At 39.0% G+C, this 18,696-nt stretch overlaps 1 protein-coding gene across 12 annotated transcripts in view; it reads right to left on the bottom strand.

Annotated features, from left to right (window-relative positions):
• Positions 1–214: 214 nt before the first annotated feature.
• The window catches only part of PIK3CB (phosphatidylinositol-4,5-bisphosphate 3-kinase catalytic subunit beta), a 101,058-nt gene continuing 82,576 nt past the window's right edge, over positions 215–18,696 (bottom strand). For all 12 annotated transcript variants that reach the window (XM_056358191.1, XM_056358201.1, XM_056358195.1 and 9 more), the window contains 10 exons: positions 18,068–18,211; positions 17,001–17,100; positions 14,420–14,598; positions 13,683–13,792; positions 13,283–13,361; positions 5,750–5,917; positions 5,165–5,288; positions 3,991–4,136; positions 2,266–2,398; positions 215–1,754 (listed from right to left, as the gene is read on the bottom strand). In XM_056358191.1, coding sequence (XP_056214166.1) covers positions 1,617–1,754; positions 2,266–2,398; positions 3,991–4,136; positions 5,165–5,288; positions 5,750–5,917; positions 13,283–13,361; positions 13,683–13,792; positions 14,420–14,598; positions 17,001–17,100; positions 18,068–18,211 — 1,321 coding nt within the window. In that variant the 3' untranslated portion in view covers positions 215–1,616. The remainder of the gene's footprint in view (positions 1,755–2,265; positions 2,399–3,990; positions 4,137–5,164; positions 5,289–5,749; positions 5,918–13,282; positions 13,362–13,682; positions 13,793–14,419; positions 14,599–17,000; positions 17,101–18,067; positions 18,212–18,696) is intronic.

The following is an 18,696-nucleotide window of genomic DNA, read 5'->3' as shown; positions in this document are numbered from 1 at the left end:
TAAATGCCACTGTATTATTTTTTAAAGAAAACGCAAACAAGCCACAAACCAGAACCCAAAATCAAACCTCTTTCACAATATTCTAGAAGCAGAGATCTTTTCAGAGAGATTAGCCCAAAGGCTGAGGACAAAAGAACCAAACCACTGCATAAAATGCTTTCCTGGCTCCAGATAAGGTTCTTGACCTTTAAAAGAAACAACAAAAATAAATCACTTTCAACAAAGTAAAACCACGTTTAATTAAATTCCTACATAAAACAACATCTCTATGCAAAACAACTGTTTAGTCAAAAAGTAAATATATATGTTTAATTCTCTTTCAAACGTCAACAAGAATTGAGAGCTACCAGTGTTCCTTGGAGAACAAGCAGTAGTTAAAGTCTGCCTTGCTGATGTTCAGAAACAGTATGTTACATCTTTTAACCAGCAGTTCCCTATTGCACGTCACAAATTTGCTCTCCATTTAAGCACCTAAAAGCCTGGTACCTCACTAAATAAATTAAAACAAATCCAGTTTCTTCAGCAACCATCTTCAACATATATATCTTGGTAAAGCAACATTACTGCAAGTTTTTAATAAATACAGAAAGAAAAAATTAACTTCTCACTGGTGTTTTATAGAATGATCTTTTTTCCATAAACACTTCATTTTCCAAACAATTGGGGGTTTTGGTATGTTTGCTCTAAAAATCACTCTGTGTGGTACATTTAATGAAAGTTTGTCCATACATAAGTCAGTACATTTGCATGGCACAACTAATCTGAGATATGAATTCCAACGTAAGGTTGTAAGGAGCTTCTTGCTGAACCCAAAATAATTGTGTCTCTTCAGGAGTTGAAAACAAAGCCCCAGAGGCCAAACGGGAGAGTGTTACCGATGAGGGATTCTCAGGCATATTTGGAATTGGCCTAATTTTCCTCTCACTGAAGGGCTTCTTGTGTGTGTGTGTGTCACAGGAACAAAATCCCACAACCCTGAACATCTGGACGCTGCATCATGTTCAAAGGTGTGTTGGTGGTGACATCGTCCCCCGCTCACATCTTCCGAACACCCACCCTTCTTTTGGCAGCAGCGTAAGACATTAAGCAGCTCCCTGCAGTACAACAATACTGTGGTTGCTATTTACAGTAGAATTAATGCATCTGTGCCAGTAGGGCAGGGTTCGTATGAAAAATATACACAATATGGTCATTTTTAGCCAGATTAGGATATAAAAAAAATTTACTCTTCAAGTCCCAACTTCAAACGAACAACAGTTTTGTTCGAGGTCTTCAAACCTCCCGAGTATGTTAGAGCACATTACCCTAACGTATAAAACCAAATATTTACACCTCCATAAAGTACCAGAGAATTTTTAAAAATGCCTAGTAGCTCTCAGCGTGCAAAGTCAGCAGGAACTGATTATCCAGGATGTTCAATATTTGTAGAGACAGTCTTGGAATGAAGCATTCAGAAGCAGAGTGCAAAAGACTCAGGAATTATTTCAGCCTATTTCTTTCTGCTGATCTTTTGTTTTCTTTCTTGTTTAAAATAAGTTTTGTTGGTCCATGCTACAGACCCCCCTTAAAAACACTTATCAAGGTAACATTCAGCTTAGTGCAAATGCAAAAATCTTCTAGGATCTGTAATCTTTTCGAACAGTGTGAGCCATCCAGTTTACTTTAGTAGTCCAACTTTCACGGAGTGCTTCATCAAATTTTTGCTTAAATTGTTTTAGTGCTTCTTCCTCACTCTTCCCTAAGGCGAGAGAGTCCTAAGATGACAGGAAAACAAGTACTGTTAGGAATTCTGAAAGCCACAGTTAAGGTCTCCTTCACCTTTCCACATAAACCACATTCTGTTTTGTTGGGGTTTTTTGTTTTTGACACTTTTTCACTTATTATTCATCAAGCGATACATCAGTGGTATTTTCTGGGTTTAATATAAAACTAAAGAGTTAAGCAAATAAATTTCATCTTTACAGGTCTGTGCTTGTGCATGAGCCAGGACATAAGACACCCTGAAATGACTATAGTCATAGCACAGTCATAGCATAGATGCAGGAATGCTAAACTCATTACAGAATGGCTCAGAGGAACATACATTCATAGTTTCCTTTGACCACCAGGACTGACCACAGACCTTGTTCTATAGAGCTGAAAGCTTTGAGAACTATGGGAAAATCTTGACAGAAATGGGCAACAATAAAAACGTATTCGTCTTAGAATCAAATTTCACATACTGGAGAGATGCCAGGTCCTGCTGAGCTGTACATCTTACTTTACCTTGAGATACTGGATGTCCTTGACAGAGGTTAGCTCCGGAAGCCCTGCAGTTAACATCAGTGCAAAGAGTGTAATAAATAGGTTTCCATGTTTTCGCAGAATCAAGTATGCTTCTTCACAATACTGGCGGAACCTTCACGTTCACCCACAAAGCACATGCAATGAAGACAACACATGAGAACTTACAGAGCTGACAAACACATATAATTATTTCCAACAACTCTTATCTGGTCTAACACATACATCATAGGAACCCAGTAACAGAAGGGACAGAGATGTCTCTGGAACCTCCAGTGTATTCTCACCAAAATATCCCTTGCCTCTCCAACAAGTCCTTAAAGCATCAGCACTCGAGACCAAAAACCCCACTGTTCTTCAGAAGGAACAAAAAAATAGCAAAGGTAATGCCAGTGTCCTGCCTCCCTGAGAATTTGTTAGGTGAAATGCCCCGATGATTCCATATGGTGGATCTACAGTGGAAGAAGGAAAACCTCCAGCAGTCCCTACCAATCCAGCCTGTCTCTGTAATGTAATTCCTTCCTGCAAACATGGTCACAATCGAACCGACAGCCACATCTAGCGCAAAGACCCATTGTGCAGACATTTGAAAACTTGCTCCGTGCCCCCAAATGTGCCATCGTCCACTGTCAGATCCGTAGATTTCCACAGGAAATGGGAAAACCCCTTCAGACTAAGATGACAAGTTATACTTCAAAGAATCAACTATCTTCTGAGGAATTTTTCAAGTGAAAGTGGAATCCTACTGCCATTTAAAGTACTCCGTATTCCACAGCTCTTGCAGCAGCACAGTCACCTAAGAGCTTTTACTTCATGGTTTTAAAAATGGAGCCACAGGGTCATTTCCTTACTCTCCAGGAGAGACACAGTCACTGGCAGTTGCTTTCCATTCTTACTAGGCACACCGTTACAAACGAACGTAAGGCTTCTTCCACCAGAAGCAGCTGTAAGATTTATCAAGCCATACCCAGGTACTTCATTCCATATGTCTGTTAATAAATTCTTCCTGTGCAAATGATAGCAAAGTGAGAGCAAAACATTCAGAATGCCCCTCCCGTCATTGGTGAGAATGACACAGAAAGGAAATAGAAAAATCTGCCCCGACAGGCGGGATCACAGAGGGTAGTTTTCCCTTTCGTGTTCTGTTGCAGCTCTCTAACCCAAGATGGGAAGGGGCATGTCAAAGTGTTGGACTACGAGCACATGGCTCTATGTGCCAAAGCATCCAAGTAAGGCTGGGATCCATCAGCAGACTGGATGTGCACCGATGTGCAGAAAGGGCAGAAGGGAGCCTGTTCCCAGCTCCAGTGCTTCATCTCGCCTGAACAACAGTCTGCGGAATCCCTCCCTAGTGCCCAGTGCTGCTGAAGGTAAAACAAGATGAGCCCAGAAGAACGTGCCATCCCCTGCCAGAGGAGATAAAAAGGAACTCTATGTTTCCACTGCAGAGCTGCAACCTCTGTTGTACGAAGTAATTTGTGTATATACTCTAGCTCAGGCAGAGAAGCAGATAGTAAATTCCAAATGCACGTTCATGCATCTGTATATGCATATGTCTATGCAATCAGTAGATTCTAAACGCCTATTAGCGCACTCCCACACCAGTACAAATGGTCAAACCAAACCCAGACAGGTTCCTGGGTGGGCTGGAATTTATCACCAGAGATCATCTTGGTTACAAAAGGAAGAGATTGAAATAACACTCACCGACCAAATTTTTCAGTGTTCCCTGTCTTCCCTTGTTGAATAACATGAATGAAATCATAGGTGAGTATGAAAGGTACCCGTTCCCTTTTAATTCCAAACTTGGACTTGAAGTTTCCAAGAATATGCCCAAAATCTATATGAAAAAGCTAAAAAGCAACCAGAAGTGAAAATTAATTTCCTCTGTAAAATGCTTCACTTTTCTAATTTCTCCATTTGATACTGGTATCAAGAACAGTTAATTCACAATGCTACTCTCCGTAGCCCATGGTTTCAACCCCTTGGGAGTGTTTAGTTTTAAAACATTTCAAAATTTATTTTAAATCAGTGATAACATTCACAGTCTTACAAGGACCACTGCTACAAATCTGCATGCAAAAGATTATCTCAGGTTTAAGCTTTTGATGTCTGCCAACAGACATCTTTGCTGGTAACATTAGGTAGAAAAATGAGCAACAATGAGCCCAACAATAAGCCCCTGAGGCTCAACATCATATCCAAGGGCTTCCTACATAAAAGACAGGAACAAAGCTAGCAGAAATTAAGTTAAGCTCAAGAAACTTGTGAGAGTTCTCCCATTTTACAGTCAAAGAGCACTTCAGCTTTCTTCTAGTAGGTAAAAACTTAAAAGAATAATGCAAATATCTATAAACCTCTCACTTTCATAATCTTTGCTAGTTTAATAGGCAGAATAATTTAAGTAAAATGAGACAAGTTACAGTAGAAAGTAACAATTAAACAGGAAAATACATTTCTAAGTTTACCTAGGTTCTAGGCATTGAAACTCAGTCACAGCATCACGCTGGTACTGAGCTCTGTATCGAAAATGCCTGCACAGGTGGGCTGCAAAGACTCACTCCAGGAAAACTACACTGCTCAAATGACTACTTTTACTCAAGGAATCCAAACCATTAACAGGCCATCTGGATGTTCTGAAAAGAGTTCTACAGAACAGCCTCACTTGATATCAAAGTGCTTACGAAACAGGCATTGGTTGGACCTTCCACTAGTCTTACATTCCCTTTCTTTGAAGCTCCCTCCAATTCTCAGTAAACAAAGACATCAGTTGCAACATGTTGATTTGATTTTACCAAGACACTAAAGAAATCAAAAGTTCTCAAAATAATTCTTGCACAACAGATACGGCAGTCATTTTGCTTACAGAAGAGATTTTTACCTGACCATTTTTTCTGACCATGATATTGTCACTGTGTCTGTCACCAATCCCCAATACATAAGTAGCTACACAGTAGCCAGCACAAGACAGAGTAAATTCTTCAATGGCTCGATCCAAGTCATCTCTATAACCACAAAGACAAACAAGATTAGTGCACGCTACTGGTAATTCATGTCGTGCCTCAATAAGGATTTTTTGCTTGTTTAAACCAGAAACCCATTAGGATGCTGTAAAACTAGACTTATTTGAGAGAAAATACTGTAAAAAAAATAATACTCTTTTTATTATTATTATACAAGGGAGAATAGGAGAAATGCAAATGTTATGAAATTTTTCTTGGGTTCCTTTGTTTTGCCAAATCTAGTAAAACTTAACAACATGCAGTCAAAATGCTGCAAATGGCAGAATTTCAGCTCAATCATTGTTTGAATTCTACTGGCACCATGAAACTGAGTCAGAATGTGACATACTAGAAAAATAACTAGTAACAAACCAGCCAGAAGAGGCACACATTCCTCAAAACTGAAAAGGAAAGTTACAGGAACGTTGTAGCTTACACTACGAGCAAATAACTGTAGAAATTACCCTAAATTGTATTCCTTCAGCCAGTTCAAGAGAGCATCTTTGTTGAAGGCAGCAGCAGCAGCAACGTTGCTACTATTTAACTGAATGTCAGCAATGGTTTCTGAGCTAGACACAGCCTCGATAAGGCCAGCGTGATCCCCAGTTGCTAAACAGCCGTAGGGCAATATCCTGAAACAAAACGCAGATTTAGGTTAAAACCAAAAAAACACTAAGAATGTTTCTTCAGTGTAGCAATATGTTGAGCAGGCTGAATACTCGTGCTAACGTGAACATTAAACTCTCAAAGGTTAACACACAGATAATGCTTGCAAAGTCCAAATAGCAGCAATACATTTAAAACATTGATTTTTCCTATTATCTATGTAAAAAAAAGAACTTACAAGCAATCCTAATTTTTCCCTTTTACTAACACATTTACTTGTAATTTTACAAGAGAAACCGTAGATGGAGCCCTTTGTTTTCATTTGTTAATTTACTGGCTAAACAGACACTAAGTGACACTAATGTTCACTGTGGACTAAATTATCTGTGTAAATGAGAAAAAGGATCTTATCCTTTTCCCCCACTCTTCCTATTTCAACTTAAAAAGCTAGCAAACCTTATAAATATAAGCATGAGATAACATTTTCCAACTCTCACTGATTTTAAGCATTGAAACCTAATGAAAACCAGGAGTACATCTTTTAACCCACCTGATATTTAAGAATATTCCTGTGCATTCATACACTAAGCCTAGTAAAAACATATACACCAGTATCACTACATTAAAATAAGACACAGTTAAAGACAGGAATGAAGGAGAGAGATGTTTAAATAGGTAAGTGTTTTTCCAACACATTTCCTCACTCCAGATGCTAAACAGAATGGCAACTTAGATGGGAGCTCAACGTATGCAATGGGAACTTAAAGCAAACTCTTCAAAGGCATTGCACCACAACGGGAGGTGCCTACCCTCACGCCAGGCATCTCAGGTCAGGAATGTTACCTCAACTCTGGGCATGAATTCACGTACTAAAGAATGGATGCCTGTGCAAATCTAACTGCGGTACACAAGCTATAGACTAGCACTCATTAACTTATAAAGCTGTACAAAAAAATTGCAGGACATACTAAAAAATTGCGTGTTTGTGCATGTGTATAGATATATGGACATAGATATATAAAACCCCACTGCTGGTGGAGTAGTTAGTTATTTATACATAAACCAGGTATTAAGTCTTGATTGTTACAAAGCAGAACCACATCTCTTTACTGACACAGCCTATTATCCCAAGCCACAGAAGAAAAATAAATGAGATTGCAGACAAGCTCTTTGACATAACAGCTACTAGATAACTGGACAGTTTCTCCACCTCAGTGATAACACACAACTGAAGCAGCACAGGCAGTAGTAACTGTATAGTTGGGGATTCTTCTCTACTGGCCACAAAGCAAACTCAAACCCAGATTCAACAGAGTATTTAGAGAACACTCAACTTCAAAACAAAAAAAGAAGCGAAAATTTGGAACCTTCTTCCCACGTCTATTCTAATCTACTTCCCCGATTAAAATCCAGAGCAGAGGCTCCTCACAATGACCACAAAGGTATCTGCAATTACCGAGCACCAGCGTTCATGATAGAAGGAAGCACTGCCCATCCTTATCACGACACGACAAATGTAAGCCAAATATTGCTAGGTTAAAGTGCACGCTGGCCTTCTTCCATGGCATTTCAACCCACCCTACTCACAGCTTAACTGGGCACATGTCCAACAACTTCCCCTTCAAAAGCAAGCAATGATGAAAGCACTCAGCCCCTTGAGGGCCGTGTGCTTACAACCGCAGGAAAAAACATCCTTGTCAGAGAGACAGTTTGACAGGAGTCAAGTTAGGGACAAATCCTCTGGGCCCTTTCCATCTCATCCTGGTCTTTCTGACTTCAACATCTGTCAGCACGATATGCTCCCTGCTTTGTAATGCCAGTAAAGACCACAGACAGATCAAACCGGCAGTCCTGGGCAGGACAGGGAGTTTTCTTCTTTGCTCCATTTAATACTGTTCTTGATTTCAAGAGTTTTAATTCTCCAAAGTAGTATCTTTCCAAATACAACACCAAGCTCTAGCAATTTATCAACATCTTCTCTGTAACTTCAGGCATTAATGAAAAATAATGGCATCTCTTAGACTTGTAACGAATACATTTTTCAGTGTGTTTGTGAACTCAGACTTCATTCATACACAGCCGCTTACCATCAAACTTCACACGTATTAAGGGAGGTGAAAATGAAAACTCACTATAAATAGGCAGTGAAATTAAATAGTTTGGGGAACTCCCCCCATCTGTTCAAAAAGTACCCATGTACTAAATACTTTTATGACAATTTACCACAGCAGAGGTCACTCAACACAGATTAAACTCCTCTGACTTGGGATTTTCTGTTGCTCTGTTACTTCACTAATTTCTCCCTTAACACCATCTCAATGCTATAACATCAGTAAAGCAGTGGAAATTCTTTTTGATGCCGGGATCGCTCTCCTAAGAGGTGCAACGCTGCAGACCCCGCAGCATGCTTAGGAAGACAGATGTTATGCTTCTCTGCTGTGACACGTATTTGTAATATCTAAACAGTCCTCACTGAAATAACAGAAAGTTATTTAATCTACTAGGAGTATGTCCATACACATTACTTCGGAGGTAGAATTTTTTAAAGCAAATTAACTTGAAGAGTGGGAATTTGAATCTCTGAAAGGCTTTTTGTTTCTCTGCAGATGCAACCTCAATATAAATACCATTTGACTTAAGTTTGTTCCACAATTGCCCATATTTGAAGGAACAACTAGAGATAAACTACAGAAAGAACTGAGGAAGTTTGCCTGCGTGTACTTAGTAATGTCTTAGGCCAACTATTTCCTGCTCAATTTTCAGATAGTAGTTTGTCTTAGAAATGAATAGGTATGGGGATTAATTAAAGAATATCCTTTTTTGGTTTTCTCATTTCTCTCTGGTACTTGAACAACTGATGTCTAAGGAACCTGACTCTGAATGAGACTTCTCTAAATGACAGAGCTGTGTTCGTCTTGGGTGACCGTCCGCTGTCTAACGGCCGGGTCTGCACCGAGAAGCAGATGCAATTTACATCTGGAGTTCTACCCAGTCGAGCACTCCACAGTCCATCCAGCGATAGCCCAGGACGAAGGACCTACTGCAGTTCAAGGCTGTGTCCTCTCATCTACACATATTTACTTTTCTGATACAAATCCTGATCTTGTTCTGGTATTTAGTCAGAACGCACACATGGGAACCTAGACAACAAAACACAGCATGTGTGATTTACCCAGGAGACAAATCAGTTGACAATTAAACGAACAAACCAACCAACCAAGCTTTCTCCTTCTTCAGCTTTGGAGATCTCAAAAGCAATATATATTTTGTGTTCCTCTCCAGAGCAGAGGAATGCCACTGGGAATATTGTGCTTGCTTTAGGCACGGACTGGGCTAAGATTTCATTTTAAATTACTACTAAATAACTAACTGCAGATTGCAGTGCAATTATAAGGAAACCGATCCCACCCCAAACTCCTCAATGGCAGCATACTGGTTGCCATTTGATCCGTGCTTCACAGAAGCTGTACGATTTGCTGGTGGCTAGGTATTATTGATTGAAGAGAGAGGCAAACAGCAACTGCTTCCGCTCTTACACCGGTGAAACAAGTGAGAAGCCTGAATGGAGTTATCAGACTTTCTGTCGTGGATAAAAGGAAGCAACAGCTTCAGGGAAACTAAAGCCTCCAAGGACGACACGGGGTGAGAAGAAAAGAATTCACTCATTGGTATGGACGTATGAAGTTGTATTTTTCAGGAAGGCACATCGATTTGACACTACCTTTTTGTCTGACACCATGCCTCTTACCCAAGCAGAAAGAAGCAAGCCAACAAGTCCCGACTCACACACGGCAACAGAACTCATTAACACTGCTGCTAATTCATAGATGTTGAAGTTATCTCTTCCCGAGAGGCAAGTAGACCGTAAACACAGAGATCACAAAGTTGTACCCTCTTAGCTGCATCCTCGTGCTCCAGGTGTGCAGAGTGGTGGTTCTGTCAAATTTTCCTTTCAATTAAGGCCATTTCAAGCCTTCTCTTGGCAATCTCTCTTGGTTCACCTCTCTGTCAGATATGGAATTATAAACCTGCCTCAATCCCAGCATTTTATTTCATAATCATAACTATGAAAGGATGAATGGAAGGAAAATGCTGCCACTTAAGTAGATAAATGGAAGAGGCCAATTATAGAACTTCAAGTCTCACCAGGAACTTCCCCTTTCTACTTTTTTTTTTTCTTCTGAGAGTTTTAAGAGAAATCTTGGGCATGACAAGCTATTTTTTTGGTTTCCTTTGCTGAGTTTAAAAAAATGCCTTAGTCAAGAAAAGCGTATTTGGTGTCTCCTTATCACTATTCCTGTTTGCTAGGCACAGTGTGTGGCCCAGGCTAGAACCACAACCTAAGCTTCTGGGAAGGCAGCAGCACAAGTATGCCTCATCTGGGATTCCACAGCTGCCAGAGGTTGTCCTTGCTCCTAAATGCTGGATCAGTCTCCTCGCAGTCTGTTTATAATGACATAAATTATCTGAAGTTTCTTCCAATCATCGTTCAACTTAACACACACTCAGCCACCTCATCACAAACATACACTTCCAGAAACAATTTATTATTCACATTCCTAATTCCCTCATCCCATATTTCACTCAGAGGAATCTTTCCTTAAGCAACGTAAGTAGCAAATTTATACTTTTACTTATCTGTGCAGGCTGATACGAAGCTCCCACTATTACATTCGAACCACAAAAAATTTGAAACTAGCTCAAAGAATCCAAATGAAGCATTTCAAGTAATATTTAAATAAGTACTTTTAACCTTATAAACAACACTTAAACACAAAGGATTACAGCTCTTTCACAGGCATACAAGACTGAATTTATGGCTTCCTAATGGCTTATAATAATGTGACACCCAGTATCTTCTTTAGAACTATTCTCCTAAAAACAATTAGAATTTGAGAATTGTATCAGCTAAAACTGGCACATGATTTGGCTGGGAAAATTCCCTACATAGAACCAGAGGGTTGCATGGTAACACTGAACAATGCCCAATACTGTTGCTCTTTGGAATGCTCTCCTATTCCTAGAAAGAAGTCATGTTTATCTCAGCTTTGCAACAGACTTTGGAAGATACTAAGGTATTTCTGGTCTGAAGAATGTTTTCTGACATCCAAATAGTGTCTTATCAAGAAAAAAAATGCAAAGTGGGACTTCAGAGTGTACGTTGATGTTCACAATGACCGTCAGTCTCGGTGTAACCAGTGGGCTGCTCGCGGAAGGAAGGAAAAATGGCTACTACAAAGAATAGCTGAGTTCATTGCTACTTGCTGATTTAAAAGTGACTAGTTTACATAGGAAGAGATATCACCCTGGAGACTTGACTGATAAACTAGTAACAAACGAAAATCCCACAACCCTCCTCATCATTATGAAACAAGTTTTCCACATGCTGGAAACTCCTGTGCTCATGGCATCTTGGAAAGGTTTTATTACTTCATTTTGAAAGAAGTGGCTTTGCAGAAGCAGCAGAGCAAATGAGAAGACTCTTTCTAAACACAGGATTTCTGTCTTAACAGAAAACAAATCAGGCACTCGACAACCTCACAAAACCTGCCTAAAGGAAGCAGAAATGGAAGTTTTAGCATGAAACACAAGTGAGTTCAACACCATAAACACGTCTTTAGTACTTCAGTACAAATGCGCCAGAACATCATGCTTTTTCTCCACTGTCTTTATAATGGCTTGGTTAGAACTACTTCATTGCAATGGCATTGAAAATTTCAAGGGAACTGCAACATATTTCCCCCCCCCCCCGCTATAGTATTGATTCTAAATATAACACCTTTCCTGTCAACCTCATCTTACTACAGAATCTTGTCTTGCTGCTGACTATGCACCGTTTATCATGATTCAAAAATACAACTGAAACCGTGCAGTGTTATTAACATTAGTGGGTGGTAAGCATAAAACAGATGGCAGTACTTTTTCTTACATACATACTTCAATAATAAAAGTCTTCCACCGCAGAATACTGACAAGGCTAAGATTTTCACATATAGATGAATTTCATTCAAAATTCCACATAGAATCCAGTGATAAGCCACTTGGCAACAGCTTCCAGGTAGAAGAGCCTGTAATTGTCCACCCTTCCAGACTGTAACATCCTAACTCAAGAGGCAAGACTATTATGGGAGTCAGACTCAAAAGCCTCGCTAAAGTCAAGGTAAGGACATTCACTACTCTTCCCTCCCCTCAAAGATGGCCATTGGATTAGTCAGGCATGGTTCACCCTTGGTAAATCCATAGCGACTGTTCTCAATCACCATCATTTTCTTTGCACAACAGCTCTCCTAGAAGAGAAGCACAAGTAACTAACTTCTCTCCCAAGACCCTCATCTTCATGAGGCTTGTCATCTAATTAATACAAGACAGATATTCTTCTGTTAAATTTTGTAGGAAATAGATCACAAGTGTAAAATTTATTTGGAGAGTTAATACGTTAATTTGTGGCTATGGCAGCACAAACCATGCATGCCCTTAACAAGTAAGATCAAGAGAAATAAGAAAATGTTAACAAGAAGAACCTGTGTTTGTGCATTCCACAAATCTGATTATTCTCAACCATACAATGAAATTCTATTATAAAGAACCTCAAGCCCTCTATTCCCCAACCCCCAAATTACCAGTACTAATTTCTACAGAAGTTTTGCCTATTAGTTCTACCTATTGGAGAGTCTTGATGGTGCATTCCAGGTGCAATCCTCAGCAGCTAATACCTGACCAGCAGATACATGTTCTATGTTTGTACCTCACTTGCACATGTGTATCTTAGACCTTAAGAGTTGTAATTCCCATAATCATTAAAGTCCCATTTTTGCACATGCCTGGAAAATCAGTGACCATTAATAGGTAAGTTGGTTACATGAGGAATTTATGAAACGCCTCCGTTTGGGAAGGTCACAGACACAAACATAAAAAGGCACAAAACCTGCCTGCTGGAGCCTTAACTCAAGAACTGGTTCCCGACCTCATAGATGCTTTTTATCTAGATGCTTTCCAAAGGATGAAAACAGTAAACTATGTAAGAGAAGAGTGGAATTTATAATCAGCATGCCGACTTAAACAACAAGAGACAGGGGGCACCAGGAAAAAGATGCTGCTTGATAATAAAAAAAAATAATCTCAAAGTTTCACCTCTTCCATTATTTCTTTTTAAGGCTAAATTCTTTTGGACTGTGGGCCATCTAAGGAATGAAGTGCAAAGAGAAGCCATCTAATTAGTTAAAGCAACTGCCTTCTACAGCCTGTTCACCTTGGCTGTGACAACTGAAACTTCTGGGCTTCGATATAGATGTTTAGAAAGGGGACAGCAGGGTAGGTATTTAAAAAACAGGAAAGCTTTACTGCTAAAAGTGGACTCTCCACCCAAATAAAGTAGCCCTCAAGATCCTTACCGGAGATCCAGACCAGCTTCTTTCCAAAGTATGTCCATCAAACGCAAAATCTGGAGCGTCAACATGTCTTGTCGCAGATCTGTAATGAAAGGATGAAACTGCTACTTCAATTTCTCAGGGTATTGTAGACAAACTTTATAATGTTTAAAAGGCCTTCAGGAAAAGGTATCTAAAAGTATTTGTCAAGCCTAAAGATTAAAGTGGAATTAACCATAATTGCATCCTCATGGCTGATAATGTCTATAATTTGAAACCTAGTTAGAAGATGATGCTCAATTTGTTTACCGATGTTAGAGTAAACCACATTTGTATTGTGGCAATACAGAGCAACATAGCTTAAGTGCAAGCGTGGGAGTGAAGAAAGGAAAGGAAATATTAAAAAATTTTTAGCATTGCTTACCATCACCATTTTTAAAGATGATCCCTACAAGATCTCCTCCAAACATTTTATTGTTGTATACTATCCATAGGGGCTTCATTTTAGAATCCATGTATCTACACTTCTCAACGCTAGAAGAAAATACAAAAGTTTTAGTCAAATAAGAATAATCCAACTGGAAAGGTCTAAACATTGTTCAAAACACAACAGAACACATACGCTTCAGTTTGGAAGTACTTAAAACTTCTGAAGTTATCTCTGCTTTTGTCCTGCTACTACGCTATGAACACATACCAAGTTATGAACAAACCTGTTACAGACACCGTGATTAGCATGCACATATGTAATACTTAATTTAAGCACCTGCATTTTCAGGGAAAAGTTTTCTTTATATACTTTCCCATCATCTAAGTGCTGTTAAAGGTTCTAATGGCTTTTGTGCTTACAGTTACAAACAGAAGCCAGGAATGCAGTCTAACTCACTTTTAGGCTTACAATTGAACATATTAAGCTATGGTAATGCATTGGCTAAGAGAGTATTAAGTTTCATGGCAGATCACAAGAATCTTCTGACTTAACCGATACCTTAACCTTAGGAAGATTCCCAACAGACCTTCTCTCGCTATAGGAAAAGTTCCCTCTGACAGCATACCTGCTGAACAATACAGCCAAAGGAAGTCAAAGCAAGTATGCATTTCTGCTTTACTGTTTCTGTGCAAAAGCTACAGTGACATTCTATTCACTCATTCTCAACTTACTGTAGTTCTGAAAGTATAACAGAAGGATTCAGAGGAGACTGGAGGTCAGAAAGTGCTTCTCTGTAAGCATTTTGTTTCAAACACGTATGCATTGCATCTTTTCCTTTTGCTTTGCTTTGCTTCATGGCATTCAGCTTAATTAAGCTATTTAAAGTCTTCATTTTATTAAGGGCTTCCACCTGAAAGAGATATTTTATCTTTAGAAGTTATTGCTCCGATTTTATACATAATGCAAAATCCCATTTCAAAACACAACAAAGTAACAAATAACTCTACAACTTTCTAGAACTGGAAAATGCCAATTAAGATGGCATTCCTGAAAAAATATGAGAATAGCCTTTTTTTAATTTGCTCATGTCCCAGAAATCCCACTGTCATAAGTAACAAAGCCATTGATGGGATGAAAGCTCCTAAGCGTCGAATCACTTTTTAAAGCATGACTTAAAATCTCCAAAAATTAATGAGGCATTTAAATGTATGATGGGTTTACATAAATTCCTTCTTTAAAACACAACTTTTGTCTGCTAATTCAACAAAGCACCTAACATAGGTGCCTCTATCTATACAGAAGTCAACAGGAGTGCTTCATACTGCTAACAAAATCAAACATTATTCGAGACGAGCTATGGATGCAGATACTTCCATTGCACATGTTCACTTAATTGCATACAATATGAAATGGCCACGTGACTACTTGCAGAGAATTTTCATATACTTAACTAGACATCGTCAACTTTTACAGAGCAGAGTTTGCTCATTAAAATCCTGCTGAAGTTAGGTGTGAGGTAAATGCTCTAATCAATGAAGAGGTTCCAAATCATCTCTCATCTAAGCAATAGTTACCTTAAAAATGTGTAAAAAGGCAAGGCAATTATTTGCAATCAATACAGGTGGGTTTAACCCTTTTTCTCTCCCTTTTCCGGTTTTGGAAAGTTTTCTATTGGCACAATTTCTAAGAAAACAAGTAAACTAGTGATGTGAATGAATGTACATAACACCTTCAGTAACAAACCTAGATAGTACATACAACAAATACGAATTTCTACATCTACATCTAAGCAACTTGTTAGCCAGGTATAAAATAGTTGTTATAACGATCACCTGTATTTGCACTAGCCACCGTTACTACACTCAGTAACACACATATTCTCTAGCAAACAGCATCAATTTAATAATTACAAAAGTTGATTTCTATAGAAGGAAGCTTCAGTCTAACTTACAAGGTGCTGAGTCAAAACTTAGCACTTCTGCAGACAGACAGAACCCCGTCAGGCAGGATGCTGGGGAAACTGTATGCAGTTTGATTATAAAACCGAGGCAATGGAGACCTGCCAGGTCAGCCATCTGTCAAAACCAAAAGCGCTCTGCTTTTCCACTATTCTAGGAGCTGTACAAACATAACTGACAAGGGAACAAAATGGAACCTGTGTTGTACAAACAGGAACTTTTTGAAGTATTTCTACTATGAATTTCTTCCGTGTTTGCACAGTTGGGAATTTTTTTGCCCCTTCTTTGATTGTACTGACATTTGTTTCCTGTGAAGTGCGCAAAAACTTTACTGACCTTAGGTCTATTGCTTAAAGCATTTCATCACCTAATCTTTTTATGATTTTGACAACGCTAACAAGCACACATGTGTAAGAGATGGGTCTTTTTCAATGTCCTGTGAACTGCAGGAATAGAGCACAACAGTACATTCCTGTTCCATGTGCCTCTCAAAGCGTAGTTTCAATGTAGACCGTATCAAAACTGTTAGAAATAACACTCATCAAACAGACACCTACTGAGTTAGTCTGTAGCCTGATACAGCAAATACATTCATTCCAGAGATCATTTTTCAGAGATTTCGATGGTCATAATCTGAATTAACTTGCTAAAACTGCATTAGAGACTTCAAACATGTTTTGTGAGTGTCTGTTGAAGATCTGCTTATAGATTTAGTGTATTTAAAGGTAAACCTCTCACTAGGGTATGTAAAAGTAAACTTTTTTTTTTTTTTTTTTTTCAAATGGCATACCTATATTAACACAAAAACCAGTGTTTGGTTTACTTCAACACCTCTGTTTCCAGGGAGTACTACATTATACTACAACTTCAGGGGGTTGTGCATCACCTTTTACCAAAAGCCAAAGCTGCAGAAAGTAGTCCTGGAGTCATCTAGATAAAGTTTGGATAGAAAGGTAATAGTTTGTATCAAACAAGCCACCCTTACTGGGGAAAAATGGTCACAAGTTTTAAGTGCACAGAAACCCTTTTTCAGTTAATAATCCAGATACTGTACTGTTCCATTCAGAACGTATGTGTACTGCTGAAAGTATCTCACACATCTCACAACTCCATGAAAAAACAGCTCCCTACCTCTGAGCCCTCAGCATGAGCTGCTTTCCGTGCCAGGGAGGACTGCTCCATCATCATTCCATTTAGCCCTTTTATTTCTCTGCCCCATCCTTCCTTCCAAACCCTGCTCCCCAACAGATGGACTTTGTCAAAGTAACCAACATGCCCCATAGGAGCAATGGAATAAGTATCTGAGTTACAAGCTAGGACAGGTCAAGATTTAAAGAAAAAGGGAAGTCTATACCTGTTTAGCAAGCACTTTCATATGAGCAACACTTCCTCGGCAGTAAGCTTCAAGTATCAAACCGAACTGTACAGACACGGCAGGTATGTGAACCTCCGACCTATATGGAGAAAAGCTTCTCATCAGACCACAGCATTTACAGATTAGCATTCTCCAAGTCATTAAAATTAAACTTTAAAAAAAAAACAAAACCAAACACCAAAAAACCCTCACACCCACAAAAAACCCAAAGAACAAACTGAAAAACCCAAACACCAAAACACCTCGTGGTCATGTAGATAAAACAAAAAGCCAGATTACTTCCTCAGAACAGTCCCAGAATGTTCTGTCACTTCTGAAGCAATGTTGAAAGGTAGCAATTTGTTATCTGTTTTCAAAAACTCCTCCTATACAAGAAAGTAGTATTGCTAAGTCATAGAAGATGATATTGACAGTCAGGGCTGATGTTAAACCATGTGTTCTCAACCTTTGTAAGGGAAAAGCCAGTATTTGCCTGAGGGGGGAACACTTTGAAGCAAACCACTGAACCTTATATCAGAGCCAATTACCCTCCAAAACAGTTTTTATATAACATACTTGCTCTTTTTATTTAGAAATATTAAAATAAACTGTGCTTTGAAGACACAGAATCAGCCTACAGCCCATTCTGCAAGGTTTCTGCAATTCATGGAACTGGTCATCAAAAGTAGCAACCACACACAGAATTGCTTTTATTTTGTGTTACTCTCAGCAATATACATTTTTCCCAACTGTGAGGTATAAACACTGTACTTTTACTGCACACACAGCCAAAACAAACACTAAGGTTATGTTCAAACCTAACTTAACAGATTGATGAAAGTATTCCAAACTGACTTCAGCTCTAACAGTAGATTAAAACCCATTGTAATATATCTTTTGATTATATCTTTTGATTGCTCTGATGTATAAATGCCAAAGTTGAAGAAACAGAGAGGACTTGTAGGGGACTACAATGATGGCTCATTTAGAAGAACCCTCAAGAAATCATATTTGAAAGTCCAATCAGGCTCAATCGTTTCAAAAAGACATAGGAAAAAACCTCCTACCTTAGATGCCAAAACAACATCTGTCCTATTCTCCTGTTAGCGAGTGCTCTCTCTAAAAGAAATCTGGAGAGCGCACAATCGAGAAAAGGTTCGTATTTCAGGACTTGCACAAGTTGAAGAAGATACTGAGAGAGCTCTTCATCACTAGAATGAGGTCATAAAAGCAGTCAGCAACAGAGTAACTAGATCGTGATATTCCAGAAATTCAGACGCAGGACAAATCCAACGATGACAGATTTGTTTCAACAGCAAGAGTGTCCCCCAATTTTTCAGTCACACAGAGGAGGACAATAATACACAATTTAGTGCAAATGCCAGGTTGATCAATTCATAAGTTACATCTCTAACAGAACTTAAGGCCCTCAAACCTGTGAATAAAAACCTGCTGTTCTGTCACAGGCTTTTACAAGATCAAGATCTCAGTCTGAGTGAAGTATCTGGGAGATTAATTATTTTCAATTATTTCCAAGTGGATATTGGCTCCCTCTGACCGCTCAGCCTCTGACTGATGTGCTGGATCTTTGGAACCACATAAAGAACGCCTGTAACCTGGCAGGCAGCTGGGTGGGCATGGACAAGAACAGTGATTAATTGCATATACCTATCAAAGTCACTAATTGCATATACCT

The sequence above is a fragment of the Falco biarmicus genome, chromosome 13 (assembly GCF_023638135.1).
Source record: "Falco biarmicus isolate bFalBia1 chromosome 13, bFalBia1.pri, whole genome shotgun sequence".
In the NCBI taxonomy this organism is placed as follows: Eukaryota; Metazoa; Chordata; class Aves; order Falconiformes; family Falconidae; genus Falco; species Falco biarmicus.
The sequence above is the reverse complement of the archived record's forward strand: the minus strand, read 5'-3'. Positions and strand labels throughout refer to the sequence as shown.